At 41.0% G+C, this 14,542-nt stretch overlaps 1 protein-coding gene across 1 annotated transcript in view; it reads right to left on the minus strand.

Annotated features, from left to right (window-relative positions):
- Positions 1–14,542, minus strand: part of LOC123729587 (inactive dipeptidyl peptidase 10-like) — a 202,867-nt gene that overhangs the window by 24,074 nt on the left and 164,251 nt on the right. Inside the window, exons 10-15 of the mRNA XM_045704877.1 lie at positions 8,495–8,592; positions 8,246–8,369; positions 8,104–8,142; positions 7,716–7,823; positions 7,205–7,296; positions 5,693–5,740 (exon numbers count right to left, since the gene is read on the minus strand). Of these exons, the coding sequence (XP_045560833.1) occupies positions 5,693–5,740; positions 7,205–7,296; positions 7,716–7,823; positions 8,104–8,142; positions 8,246–8,369; positions 8,495–8,592 (509 nt within the window). The remainder of the gene's footprint in view (positions 1–5,692; positions 5,741–7,204; positions 7,297–7,715; positions 7,824–8,103; positions 8,143–8,245; positions 8,370–8,494; positions 8,593–14,542) is intronic.

The following is a 14,542-nucleotide window of genomic DNA, read 5'->3' on the forward strand; positions in this document are numbered from 1 at the left end:
TCTATACACAATACCCCATAACAACAAGGCAAAAACAGGTTTTTAGAAAAGTTTGCAAATGTATTACAAATAAAAACAGAAATACTTTATTTACATAAGTATTCAGACCTTTTTGCTACATGACTCAGAACTGAGCTCAGGTGCATCCAGTTTCCATTGATCATCCTTGAGATGTTTCTACAACTTGATTGGAGTCCACCTGTGGTAAATTAAATTCATTGGACATGCTTTAGAAAAGCACACACCTGTCTATATAAGGTCCCACAGTTGAAAGTGCATGTCAGAGAAAAAAATCAAGCCATGAGGTTGAAGGAATTGTTTGTCGAGCTCCAAGACAGGATTGTGTCAAGGCACAGATCTGGGGAAGGGTACTAAAAATGTTTTTCAGCATTGAAGGTCCCCAAGAACACAGTGGCCTCCATTATTCTTAAATGGAAGAAGTTTGGAACTAATAAGACTCTTGCTAGAGTTGGCCGCACGGCCAAACTGAGCAATCGGGGGAAAAGGGCCTTGGTCAGGGAGGTGAACAAAAAACGGATGGCCACTTTGACACAGCTCCAGTGTTCCTCTGTAGAGATGGGAGAACCTTCCAGAAGGACAATCATCTCTACAGCACTCCACCAATCAGGCCTTTATGGTACAGTGGCCAAATGGAAGCCACTCCTCAATAAAAGGCACATGACAGTCCGCTTGGAGATGGCCAAAAGGCACCTAAAGGACTCTCAGACCATAAGAAACAAGATTCTCTGGTTTGATGAGACCAATATTGAACTCTTTGGACTGAATGCCAAGTGTCACGTGGAAGAAACCTATGGTGAAGCATGGTATTGGCAGCATCATGCTGTGGGTATGTTTTTCAGCGGCAGGGACTGGGAGACTAGCAAGGATTGAGGGAAAGATGAATAGAGCAAAGTACAGACAGAGCCTTGATGAAAACCTGCTCCAGGGCACTCAGGACTTCAGATTGGGGTGAAGGTTCAACTTCTAACATGACAATAACCATAAGCACAAAGCCAAGACAACACAGGAGTGGCTTTGGGACAAGTCTCTGAATGTCCTTGAGTTGCCCAGCCAGAGCCCGGACTTGAACCCGATCGAACATCTCTGGAGAGACCTGAAAATAGCTGTGCAGCAACGCTCCCCATCCAACCTGAAAGAGCTTGAGAGAATCTGCAGAGAGGAAAGGGAGAAACTCCTCAAATACAGGTGTGCCAAGCTTGTAGCGAGAAGACTCGGTGTTGTAATCGCTGTCAAAGGTGCTTCAAAAAAGTACTGAGTAAAGGGTCTGAATGCTTATGTTAATGTAATATTTCCATTTTTTCTAAAAACCTGTTTTTGCTTTGTCATTATGGGGTATTGTGTGTATATTGATGGGGGGGGGCAATTCAATCAATGTTTAGAATAAGGCTGTAACATAACAAAATGTTGAAAAAGTCAAGGGGTCTGAATACTTTCAGAATATATTGTATACAAAGAAATATCAATAGATAACAGGTCAAATGAAAAGAAATGCAGCTAGTTTCAGTCTTTCCAGCTTCAGTGTGAAGTGATTGTGTTAGCTGTGTTGTTGGCTAGCTCCTTTGAACCACAGTGTCCTGACGAGAGATCACATTTTCTATGGCAGGATCACTTTGTTATGAATGTATCCAAATAAATGTCACTAGAAAACAGCTAAAACAAATAAAAAAATCAGCTATTTTGTTGTTATTCTGGCAACACTGTTTGACGTGATTGTAAATTAGCCATAGTTAGCAAGCAAGGGATAAGAACATTGCCAGCTAGGGCCTCCTGAGTGGCGCAGTGGTCTAAGACACTACATTGCAGTGCTAGCTGCGTCACTACAGATTCTGGTTCAATCCCAGGCTGTGTTGCAGCAGGCTGTGACTGGGAGACCCATGAGGCGGTGCACAATTGGCCCAGCATCATCTGGCCAGGTTGTCCCTGTCCCATCGTGCTCTATCGACTCCTGTGGCGGGCTGGGCACAATGCACACTGACACAATCGCCAGGTTAGTGTTTCCTCTGACACATTGGTGCTTCTGGGTTAAGCAAGCATTGTGTCAAGAGTCAGTGCGGCTTGGTGAGGTCCAGAGCACTCAGGCGAAGGTTGCTACCTTTGTTGTGGCTTAACCAACAAGGCTCGTAATTTAACAATTTTATTCCTATTTACAGACCGCATACAAATTTGTTAATAAGGCACATGAAAGTTCACATGTTCGAGAAGGCATTTCTGCCAAAAAAACGCATTTTGATAAAAACATATTTTTTTACGTTCAAGTGGCTCGAAAATCTGTGAAGTCGTGACTTGCGACATACGCCTAGTTTCCTGAATCGGGTCACTTGTCATTTCATAGTTTTGGTGTGTTCACTATTATTCTACATTGTAGAAAATAGTAAAAAAATAAAGAAAAACACTGGAATGAGTAAGTGTGTCCAAACTTTTGACTGTTACTGTATGTTAATAGATATTTGAATATGTTGGTAGCCCGTTGTATGAAAGTGATAATGCCATCGAAGCCAGTGTTTGGAGGATATATTGTCATGGTTTGCCGGTCCTCGACTTAGTCTCAGGCATAACAATATTTGTGCCAATATATCCTAAAGGTACATTTTTTAATTTTTTATTTAACCTTTATTTAACTAGGCAAGTCAGTTAAGAACAAATTCTTATTCACAAGGACAGCCTACTCAAGGACAGCTTGCTCGCACACGCTTTTGCAGTTCTGCCCACAAATGTTCTATAGGATTGAGGTCAGGGCTTTGTGATGGCCACTCCAATACATTGACTTTGTTGTCCTTAAGCCATTTTGCCACAACTTCGGAAGTATGCTTGGGGTCATAATCCATTTGGAAGACCCACTTGCTACCAAGCTTTAACTTCCTGACTGATGTCTTGAGATGTTTCTTCAATATATACACATCATTTTTCTACTTCATGATGCCATCTATTTTGTGAGTGCACTGGTCCCTCCTGCAGCAAAACACCCCCACAACATGATGCTGCCACCCCCGTGCTTCACAGTTGGGATGGTGTTCTTCGTCTTTTTCCTCCAAACATAACAATGGTCATTAAGGCCAAACAGTTCTATTTTTGTTTCATCAGAACAGAGAACATTTCTCCAAAAAGGACGATCTTTGTCCCCATGTGCAGTTGCAAACCGTAGTCGGGCTTTTCTTTTGGCAGTTTTGGAGCAGTGGTTTCTTCCTTGCTGAGTGGCATTTCAGGTTATGTTGATATAGGACTTGTTTTACTGTGGATATGGATCATTTGTACCTATTTGCTCCAGCTTCTTCACAAAGGTCCTTTGCTGTTGTTCTGGGATTGATTTGCACTTTTCGCACCAAAGTACGTTCATCTCTCGGAGACAGAACACGTCTCCTTCCTCAGTGGTATGGCGGCTGCGTGGTTCCATGATGTTTATACTTGCGTACTATTGTTTGTACAGATGAACGTGGTACCTTCAGGGGTTTGGAAATTGCTCCCAAGGATGAACCAGACTTGTGGAGGGCTACAATTCTTTTCCTGAGGTCTTGCCTGTTTTCTTTTGATTTTCCAATGTCAAGCAAAGAAGCACTGAGTTTGAAGGTAGGCCTTGAAATACATCCACAGGTACACCTCCAATTGACTCAAATTATGTCAATTAGCCTATCAGAAGCTCCTAAAGCCATGGCATCATTTTCTGGAATTTTCCAAGCTGTTTAAAGACACAGTCAACTTAGTGTATGTGAACTTCTGACCCACTGGAATTGTGATACAGTGAATTATAAGTGCAATAATCTGTTTGTAAACAATTGTTGGAAAAATGACTTGTGTCATGCACAAAGTAGATGTCCTAACCGACTTGCCAAAACTATAGTTTGTTAAAACCTGTTGGGGCTAGGGGGCAGTATTTGCACGACCGGATAAAAAGCGTACCCAATTTAAACTGGTTACTACTCTTGCCCAGAAACGAGAATATGCATATAATTAGTAGATTTGGATAGAAAACTCTAAAGTTTCTAAAACTGTTTGAATGGTGTCTGTGAGTATAACAGAACTCATATGGCAGGCCCTGTCTGACAATTTGTTCTCCTTCTGTGGCATCTCTATCAAAAATACAGCATCTCTGCTGTAACGTGACATTTTCTAAGGCATCCATTGGCTCTCAGAAGGCGCCAGAAAGTGGAATGACGTCTCTCCAGTCTCTGGGCGAAAAACAGCAGGAGATTTTGTGAGTGGTCAGGCTGAGAACAGTGACACTGGAGATGCGCGTTCATGTGAATTCTCCATTTTTTTCTTTCAGCCTTTGAATGAATACAACATCGCCCGGTTGGAATATTATCGCTATTTTATGAGAAAAATAGCATAAACATTGATTTTAAACAGCGTTTGACATGCTTCGAAGTACGGTAATGGAATATTTTGACATTTTTTTGTCACGAAATGCACTCGTGCGTCACCCTTCGGATACTGACCTGAACGCACAAACAAAACGGAGGTATTTGAATATAACTATGGATTATTTGGAACCAAAACAACATTTGTTATTGAAGTAGAAGTCCTGGGAGTGCATTCTGACGAAGAACAGCAAAGGTAATCCAATTTTTCTTATAATAAATCTCAGTTTGGTGAGGGCCAAACTTGGTGGGTGTCAAATTAGCTAGCCGTGATGGCCGGGCTATGTACTCAGAATATTGCAAAATGTGCTTTCGCCGAAAAGCTATTTTATAATCTGACACCGCGATTGCATAAAGGAGTTCTGTATCTATAATTCTTAAAATAATTGTTATGTATTTTGTGAACGTTAATCATGAGTAATTTAGTAAATTCACCGGAAGTTTGCGGTGGGTATGCTAGTTCTGAACATCACATGCTAATGTAAAAATCTGTTTTTGATATAAATATGAACTTGATTGAACAAAACATGCATGTATTGTATAACATAATGTCCTAGGAGTGTCATCTGATGAAGATCAAAGGTTAGTGCTGCATTTAGCTGTGGTTTTGGTTTTTGTGACATATATGCTTGCTTTGAAAATGGCTGTGATTATTTTTGGCAGGGTACTCTCCTGACATAATCTAATGTTTTGCTTTCGCTGTAAAGCCTTTTTGAAATCGGACAATGTGGTTAGATTAACGAGAGTCTTGTCTTTAAAATGGTGTAAAATAGTCATATGTTTGAGAAATTGAAGTTATAGCATTTGAGGTATTTGTATTTTGCGCCACGCGATTCCACTGGCTGTTGACTAGGTGGGACGCAAACGTCCCACCTTGCCCAGGGAGGTTAACAAGAAATTTGTGAAGTGGTTGAAAAACGAGTTTTAATGAATACAACCTAAGTGTATGGAAACTTCCGACTTCAACTGTATGTGTTCAGCCATAGGCTACAATTGGATAGAGCGCACCACCACAACTGTTTAACCGTGCATGACAATTCTCCCTAGGCGTTACAATCCTGTGTTAGTGGGCAAGTGGGTATGACCGAAATCCAAACCCAACCCCATGTAAGTCGTGATGAACTCAGTTAAACAAATCTCACAAAATTCAAGTTTGGAATATACTGACTTTATGACCAAAACTATCCTACTAACACTTTGTAGTACATTTTGGCAATGGAATAAATGTTTCTGACTAATATCGATGACCCATAGACTGTTTTCAACCAGAAGTTGTTATTGTGTTCAGTTCCCCTTTAAATGCATGTATACAGTACCTGTAGAGTTGTCTTTGGGTTGAACCATCTTCTGTGCTAAGGAAGTAACTAGAGAAAGACATAACAAAATATTATGTTAACGTTGGTATGACTTTCCTGAATATTATATTGCAAATGAATTCAGCTCTACATCGAAGGCATATCATGTCAGAGTAAGGTTGTAAATTCCTGGAAACTTTCCCAAAATTATCAAGTTTTCCAAAAATCTTGGTTGGGGGATTCTGGATTTCCTGCTTATTCCCTCCTGATTCTGCGAATGTTCCAGGTGGGATTTCTGGAAAACCTGAGAACTTGGGAAAGTTAATGGAATTTTGCCACCTTATGTCAGAGTATGGCCTTCAGAACATATTCAGACCCCTTAACTTTTTGTATATATTGTTACGTTACAGCCTTATTCTAACATGGATACAATATCATTATTATCTCAGCAATCTACACATAATACCCCATAATGACTTAAGTATTCAGACCCTTTGCTATGGATTCGAAATTGAGCTCAGGTGGATCCTTTTCCATTGATCATCTTTGAGATGTTTCTACAACTTGATTGGAGTCCACCTGTGGTAAATTCAATTGATTGGGCATGATTTGGAAAGGCACACACCCATCTATATAAGATCCCACAGTTGACAGTGCATGTCATAGCAAAAACCAAGCCATGAGGTTGAAGGAATTGTCCATAGTGCTCCGACACAGGATTGTGTTGAGGCACAGATCTGGGGATGGGTACCAAAACATTTCTGCTGCATTGAAGGTCCCCACGAACACAGTGGCCTCCATCATTCTTAAATGGAAGAAGTTTGGAACCACCAAGACTCTTCCGAGAGCTGGCCACCCAGCCAAACTGAGCAATCAGGGAGGTGACCAAGAACCAGATGGTCACACTGACAGAGCACTAGAATGACTCTGTGAAGATGGGAGAACCTTCCAAAAGGACAAACATCTCGGCAGCACTCCACCAATCAAGCCTTTATGGTAGAGTGGCCAGACGGAAGCCACTCCTCAGTAAAAGGCACATGACAGTCCGCTTGGAGTTTGCCAAAAGGCACATTAAGACTCTCATACCATCAGAAACAAGACTCTGGTCCGATGAAACCAAGATTGAACTCTTTGGCCTGAATGCCAAGTGTCACGTCTGGAGGAAACCTGGCATCTTCCCTACGGTCAAGCAGGATTTTGGCAGCATCATGCTGTGGGGATGTTTTTCAACAGCAGGGACTGGGAGACTAGTCAGGATCGAGGGATAGATGAACAGAGCAAAGTACAGAGAGATCTTTGATGAAAACCTGCTCCAGAGTGCTCAGGACCTCAGGCTGGGGTGAAGTTGCACCTTCCAACAGGACAACGACCCTAATTACACAGCCAAGACAATGCAGGAGTGGCTTCGGGATAAGTCTGAATGTACTTGAGTGGCCCAGCCACAATACATTTTTGAACAAGGCTGTAACGTAACAAAATGTGAAAAAAGTAATGGGGTCTGAATACTTTCCGAATGCACTGCATGTCACTCACACTGTAACTGCTCTCTCATCATACTCCAGGATCTGAGATACCTCCCAGTTACCAGAGGTCAGGTGGCGCATGTTGACCTCATCACCATTGAACTGGGCAGACACGAGATAAAAAAATAAAAAATAAAAGAAACGCCATTGTAGATGTAACCGATGTGAAATGGCTAGTTAGTTAGCGGTGGTGCGCGCTAATTGCGTTTCAATCGGTGACGTCACTCGCTCTGAGACTTGAAGTAGGGTTGCCCCTTGCGTTGCAAGGGCCGTGGCTTTTGTGGCGCGATGGGTAACGATGCTTCGTGGGTGTCAGTTGTTGATGTGTGCAAGGGTCCCTGGTTCGAGCCCAGGTTGGGGCGAAGAGAGGGACGGAACCTACACTGTTACATAGACTTAACATCAACTGCAGCTACACTCTAGACGCAACATAACCTTTCATTGAATAACAAAACCTAACCTAATTGCGTAAATGATTTGACTTCCTATATTACCACAACTATGACAGCTGAGCATCCTACCTGGTCAGATATCATGGCGATATGGTGGAATGACCCTTGTTCGCCATGTCTTATTGGCATGGTTAGGAAGAATGTATTCCCATCCTTGGAAAACACTGGCTCTTCATTCTGGAGGAAAAACGAGTGTAAACAACTGGTCAGACCAACAACTAAAAAGTCTTACATTTAATAGGCAGATTTTCTGGATTTGTTAGTTAGGCCCAAAAACTGAGACAAACAACTGGATAAGGCATTGCACAGTTGAAATGGTACTTCCCCTGTATCCCTTTCCAGTGAAAAAAGTATTATACAATAGGGAGCTAAAGAAAACATAACATTTTCTATGGATTGCACTGAAATTGTGAAATACCCGTGTAATAACTATATAATGAACCTTATGCAGGCTTACCTGACAATCAAGCCACTTCTCTGATGTCATCACATGTTTCTGAGGAGGAAGGGTATGTGTGACTGTGCTTTTCAAGCCATTAACTGACATGGACAACCCATCTGACCTCTCACAGTGCAAAGACAGTAACGTGTATGCAAACCTTTACACACGCCCCCATAGCGACCTCACATAGAGAAAGTATGGAGGTGTTCTGGGCTCGGTTCAACCAGCGCACCGCGATCTTCTCCTCTGTGACCCATTTTACCATGGTAATGTAGTAGTCACTAAGGGGAAAGACAAGAAACAACGTTTCATGTAGCAAATTCTAAATTACACGTTGTATTGGAGTTGCATTTTTTATTTATTGTTGTTCTTTTCAGTGTACAAGTGAACAGTGTTAGACAGTTACCTTTTCTCAAAGCTATTGGGAGGTCGCAGTTCAGTTGTCTGGGATCCCCCATCCAAGGTGACAACGTAAAGTTTAACTGTGGGATTGACCTTCCCCACCTAAATCACAATAGAAAATTCACATGCACTATTACACATTGTTAGGTTCTTATATTTCAGAGTAAATAACTCACGGACACTAGAGAAGCTTTAACCAAGTTTAATTCTTCCCAAAGGGTTGACACAGCTGTATTCAGACAGAAAACCATTTCTCACTATCACAGTTATATACATCCCACTTAAGACACTCCTCCTTCTCTCCAATCCTTACATTTTATGGTTCATCAGGAAGAAGGTAACCAGATACTAAACCCTGATTAGTCACTTAAAGGGGAACTGACCTCACCTCCTGACCTCAACCCCTCCTTCCCCTAGTCCACAGATGTCCATCTGTCTCCCCTATCTCAACCTGTTGCTCTCCTCCCTTCCACCCAACACATTCCAAAGTCTTCCTACAGAGAACCCTTTACTTCTGACATAAAAACCAGTCTCTTTCACCCTTCTATTCTAGGCTTCTTCTCTATCATTTGTAACCCTCTCACCAAGCTCGAATATGACTCTTACAATATTAACTTATGTAGAGTATCTCAACAGCATGGGATGTTAGGTGAGAAGGACATCTCCGATAAGAATTCCTATTGTAAACTATCAAGGGTTATGACAATAGGGTATTAACTTCAGATTAAATGATTATAGGTTTCTGTTATTGAATAAGGATAAACTATCCCATGCATTAAATTAAATTGAACCAATTAATGACTCCACCAAGGCAACATACATAAGGTTCCATATGTGTATTAAAACATTTTCAAACACATTTTCAGACACAACATCAAAAGAAATAAAAAATAATAAACCCCAATGAGTCGTGCACAACCCGTGTCCAAATTATTTCAAGTTTGCTTAAATAAACCGTTGGCGTGCATTGGAGCTAAAAAAAAAATGAGGACACCCAAAAATATCCAGAAGCAGCTCACGTTGTGGTTACTCACTACTTAGTAGATATACCCTCAGCGAAGTATGGCAGTTCCATGCAGGTTTCCTCACAAAGTCCAAGGCAAGCACAGCTACCCATACAGACAATACTCCTTAGCCGTAACCGATATCCCATGGGAACATGAACTTGTTAACCTCTATGGGCTAGGTGGGACGCTAGCGTGCCACCCGTGGTGCACTCCATCAACAGCAGGTGCATTTCAAGAGCGGCAAATTTGAATCCAAATAAATGTCAAAATTCAAATTTTTCAAACATACAACTATTTTACACCCTTTGAAAGATAAACATCTCCTTAATCTAACCACGTTTTACGATTTCAAAAAGGTTTTACGGCGAAAGCATAAATTTTGAGTATGTTAGGACAGTACATTTACAAGAGTTGTGTGTAATGTTTTGTCGATTCAAAGACAGGGTCACCAAAACCATAAAACCAGCTAAAATGATGCACTAACCTTTTACAATCTCCATCAGATGACACTCCTAGGACATTATGTTAGACAATGCATGCATTTTTAGTTCTATCAAGTTCATATTTATATCCAAAAACAGCGTTTTACTATGGCATTGATGTTGAGGAAATCGTTTCCCTCCAATAACCGGCAGTCAGCGTCACAAATTAAATAATTAAAATTAGAAAACATTGGTAAAATATTATATTGTCATTTAAAGAATTATAGATTTACATCTCTTGAACGCAATCAACTTGCCAGATTTAAAAATAACCTTACTGGGAAATCACACTTTGCAATAATCTGAGCACTGCGCCCAGAAAAATACGCGTTGCGATACAGACTAGACGTCATGTTGGGGAGATCTAAAATCGAAAATACTATGTAAATAATCCATTACCTTTGATTCTCTTCATCAGATGTCACTTCCAGGTATCACAGGTCCATAACGAATGTAGTTTTGTTCAAAAAAGCTCATCATTTATGTCCAAAAATCTCCGTCTTGTTAGCACATGATCTAAGCCAGCCGGACTTCTCGTCATGAACGAGGGGAAAAAATATATTTACGTTCGTTCAAACATGTCAAACGTTGTATAGCATAAATCATTAGGGCCTTTTTTAACCAGAACATGAATAATATTCAAGGTGGACGAATGCATACTCTTTTATAACGTATTGGAACGAGGGTACCCAACATGAACTCGCGCGCCAGGTGTCTAATGGGACATCATCGTTCCATGGCTCTTGTTCGGTCAGATCTCCCTCCAGAAGACTCAAAACACTTTGTAAAGGCTGGTGACATCTAGTGGAAGCAATAGGAAGTGCCAAAATATTCCTCAGCCCCTGTGCTTTTCAATGGGATAGGTTTAAAGGTAATACAACACATCAGGTATCCACTTCCTGTCAGAAAATGTCTCAGGGTTTTGCCTGCCAAATGAGTTCTGTAATACTCACAGACACCATTCAAACAGTTTTAGAAACTTTAGAGTGTTTTCTATCCATATATAATAAGTATATGCATATTCTAGTTACTGGGTAGGATTAGTAACCAGATTAAATCGGGTACATTTTTTTTATCCAGACGTGCAAATGCTGCCCCCTAGCCCTAACAGGTTTTAAAAGCTTCCCAAGCAATTATCTCCCGGTGTCACACGATGCTAGGCTAACCACAAGGCTGGCAAATACCTCCACGACGAGACCGTAGCTTCAGTCTTTACTAAGTTAACAAAATTATAACAGCTCTTTTCTCAAATAAAATTGGTATTTCCCTTCATGTCTTAGTAGGTATGGGTTTTGTTCTAGTTCTGTCGTCTTCTTTTATAATTTTTCTTCACCAATGGTCCTAATGTAAAACGTCCATCCTCTTATCAACGTCTTTTTCCCTCTCTTTTTTTCCAGGCCTCCCGTTAACCAGGTCAACTCCCATTGGCCACAACTTATCAAGCGACCTTATTGGTCAAAACTTAAACTTCAAAGTAAACCAAACTATTCACTTATACATTAAATACATATTTCTTCAAAAAGCATAATGCATTAACAACATTACAGTTTAGGAGCAATTAAATCATCTTTTAAATATAATACCAATTAATTATAACAAATAAACTCAATACTTGGTTTAAACAAGAATAAACTCAATACCTAGTTCAAACAAGGGTATTACACATTTATTTAATATCTCAATGTTCAAAGTTTAGCCGATTCCAACAATGTCTTATAAGGATTATTGTTATACTGTACTGAATACTGTACTTTACAATAGAATTTGTGCTCCTCTAAGCTTAAAGCAGTCCGAGATTTCAGTGGTTTTCTCAAGAAACCATTTTCAAAGTGCTCAACCACCATTGAGAGCATGAAAAGCATGGACATGGTACATACCGTGGACATATTCTATACCTAGAAGGCATTTACAGTACGTGGTATACATCCCCTTATCTACAATATTCTGCCATAAATTTGTCATGTTTTGAAATGCCAGCATTCATATAAAGCACCTAAAATAATATAATGACCAGGGAGAGAGACAAATAGAGCAAATAACCACCTGGGCGCAAACTGATTTGATCAACGTTGTTTCAAAGTAATTTGTCAACGTGTAGTGAGGTTGAGTCTATATTTGAAACACCTTTGGATTTGCAAAAGTCAACAACCAGTACTGTATTAATTTAATTTCAGTCAGCGTATAAAACATTGAAATTAGGTTAAAACCTCAACTTTCAAACAATGACTTAACCTGACTAACAGTTTGTCACATCAATGAAATTTCAACGTAATCATCAAAACTACAGTATGTATAGGTTCAAATTGTGTTAAATTCCACTTAAAATGGCTCAGAACCTCACATACAATCCAACACAATTCATGTCATGTGGTGTTGTAAATAGGTTGAACATGTAACATCAGATCCATGTCACATTTTCATTATGTATTAGATTTGGAGATTTTTGCATATTTTCACTGTTTAAATCAACATATGTTTTTCATCCTTTATTCAAAATATATTGGGTGGTTGAAATTGTTTAATTTCATATTTGATTAGATATATTTTACTTGACCTTGTGTCAATGTTGATAGTAAAATGGTATGTGTGAATCAACATCAAATCAAATTTATTTATATAGCCCTTCGTACATCAGCTGATATCTCAAAGTGCTGTACAGAAACCCAGCCTAAAACCCCAAACAGCAAGCAATGCATGTGAAAGAAGCACGGTGGCTAGGAAAAACTCCCTAGGAAAAACTCCCTAGAAAGGCCAAAAACCTAGGAAGAAACCTAGAGAGGAACCAGGCTATGAGGGGTGGCCAGTCCTCTTCTGGCTGTTCCGGGTGGATATTATAACAGAACATGGTCAAGATGTTAAAATGTTCATAAATGACCAGCATGGTCAAATAATAATAATAATCATAGTAGTTGTCGAGGGTGCAACAAGCACGTCCGGTGAACAGGTCAGGGTTCCATAGCCACAGGCAGAACAGTTGAAACTGGAGCAGCAGCATGGCCAGGTGGACTGGGGACAGCAAGGAGTCATCATGCCAGGTAGTCCTGAGGCATGGTCCTAGGGCTCAGGTCCTCCGAGAGAAAGAAAGAAAGAGAGAAAGAGAGAATTAGAGAGAGCATATTTAAATTCACACAGGACACCGGATAAGACAAGAGAAATACTCCAGATGTAACAGACTGACCCTAGCCCCCCGACACATAAACTACTGCAGCATAAATACTGGAGGCTGAGACAGGAGGGATCAGAAGACACTGTGGCCCCATCCGATGATACCCCCGGACAGGGCCAAACAGGCAGGATATAACCCCACCCACTTTGCCAAAGCACAGCCCCCACACCACTAGAGGGCTGTCTCCAACCACCAACTTACCGTCCTAAGACAAGGCCGAGTATAGCCCACAAAGATCTCCGCCACGGCACAACCCAAGGGGGGGGCGCCAACCCAGACAGGAAGACCACGTCAGTGACTCAACCCACTCAAGTGACTCACCCCTCCCATGGACGGCAAGGAAGAACACCAGTAAGCCAGTGACTCAGCCCCTGTAATATGGTTAGAGGCAGAGAATCCCAACGTCATATCACAACCTAAATAGATACCTACGTATATTGAAATGAAATCTGAGGCCACAATTTACCTGTGGTAAATTCAATTGATTGGGCATGATTTGGAAAGGCAAACACCTGTCTATATAAGGTCCCATAGTCGACAGTGCATGTCAGAGCAAAAACCAAGCCATGAGGTCGAAGGAATTGTCCGTAGAGCTCCGTCCCAGGACTGTGTCGAGGCACAGATCTGGGGAAGTGTACCAAAACATTTCTGCAGCATTGAAGGTCCCCAAGAACACAGTTTTTGGCTTGGTTTTTGCTCTGACATCCATCAATCTTAAATGGAAGAATTTTGGATCCACCAAGACTCTTCCGAGAGCTGGCCACCCAGCCAAACTGAGCAATCGGGAGAGAAGGGCCTTGGTCAGGGAGGTGACCAAGATCCCGATGGTAACACTGAGTAACACTGAGGTTGGGAGAACCTTCCAGAAAGACAAACATCTCGGCAGCACTCCACCAATCAAGCCATTATGGTAGAGTGGCCAGAAGGAAGACATTTCTCAGTAAAAGGCACATGACAGCATGCTTGGAGTTTGCCAAAAGGCACATTAAGACTCTTAGACCATGAGAAACACAACTCTCTGGTCTGATGAAACCAAGATTGAACTATTTGGCCTGAATGCCAAGTGTCACGTCTGGAGGAAACTTGGCATCATCCTTATGGTGAAGCATGATTTTGGCAGCATCATGCTGTGGGTATGTTTTTCAGCGACAGGGATTGGGAGACTAGCCTACCTGTCTAAAATGGCACCGGAGCCGAAGGCAGACGTTTTACGTGCCCCCAACCGATTGTGTTTTTTTGTTCGTTTATCTGCGTTGTTTGTAACTTATTTTTGTAAATATTTTTGTACATAATGTTTCCGCTACCGTCTCTTATGACCAAAAATAACTTCTAGACATCATAACTGCGATTACTTACCACGGACTAGCAGAATCTTTTTTCTTCTGTCATGACTCTGA

Source organism: Salmo salar, chromosome 21, assembly GCF_965601325.2.
Source record: "Salmo salar chromosome 21, fSalSal1, whole genome shotgun sequence".
NCBI lineage: Eukaryota > Metazoa > Chordata > Actinopteri > Salmoniformes > Salmonidae > Salmo > Salmo salar.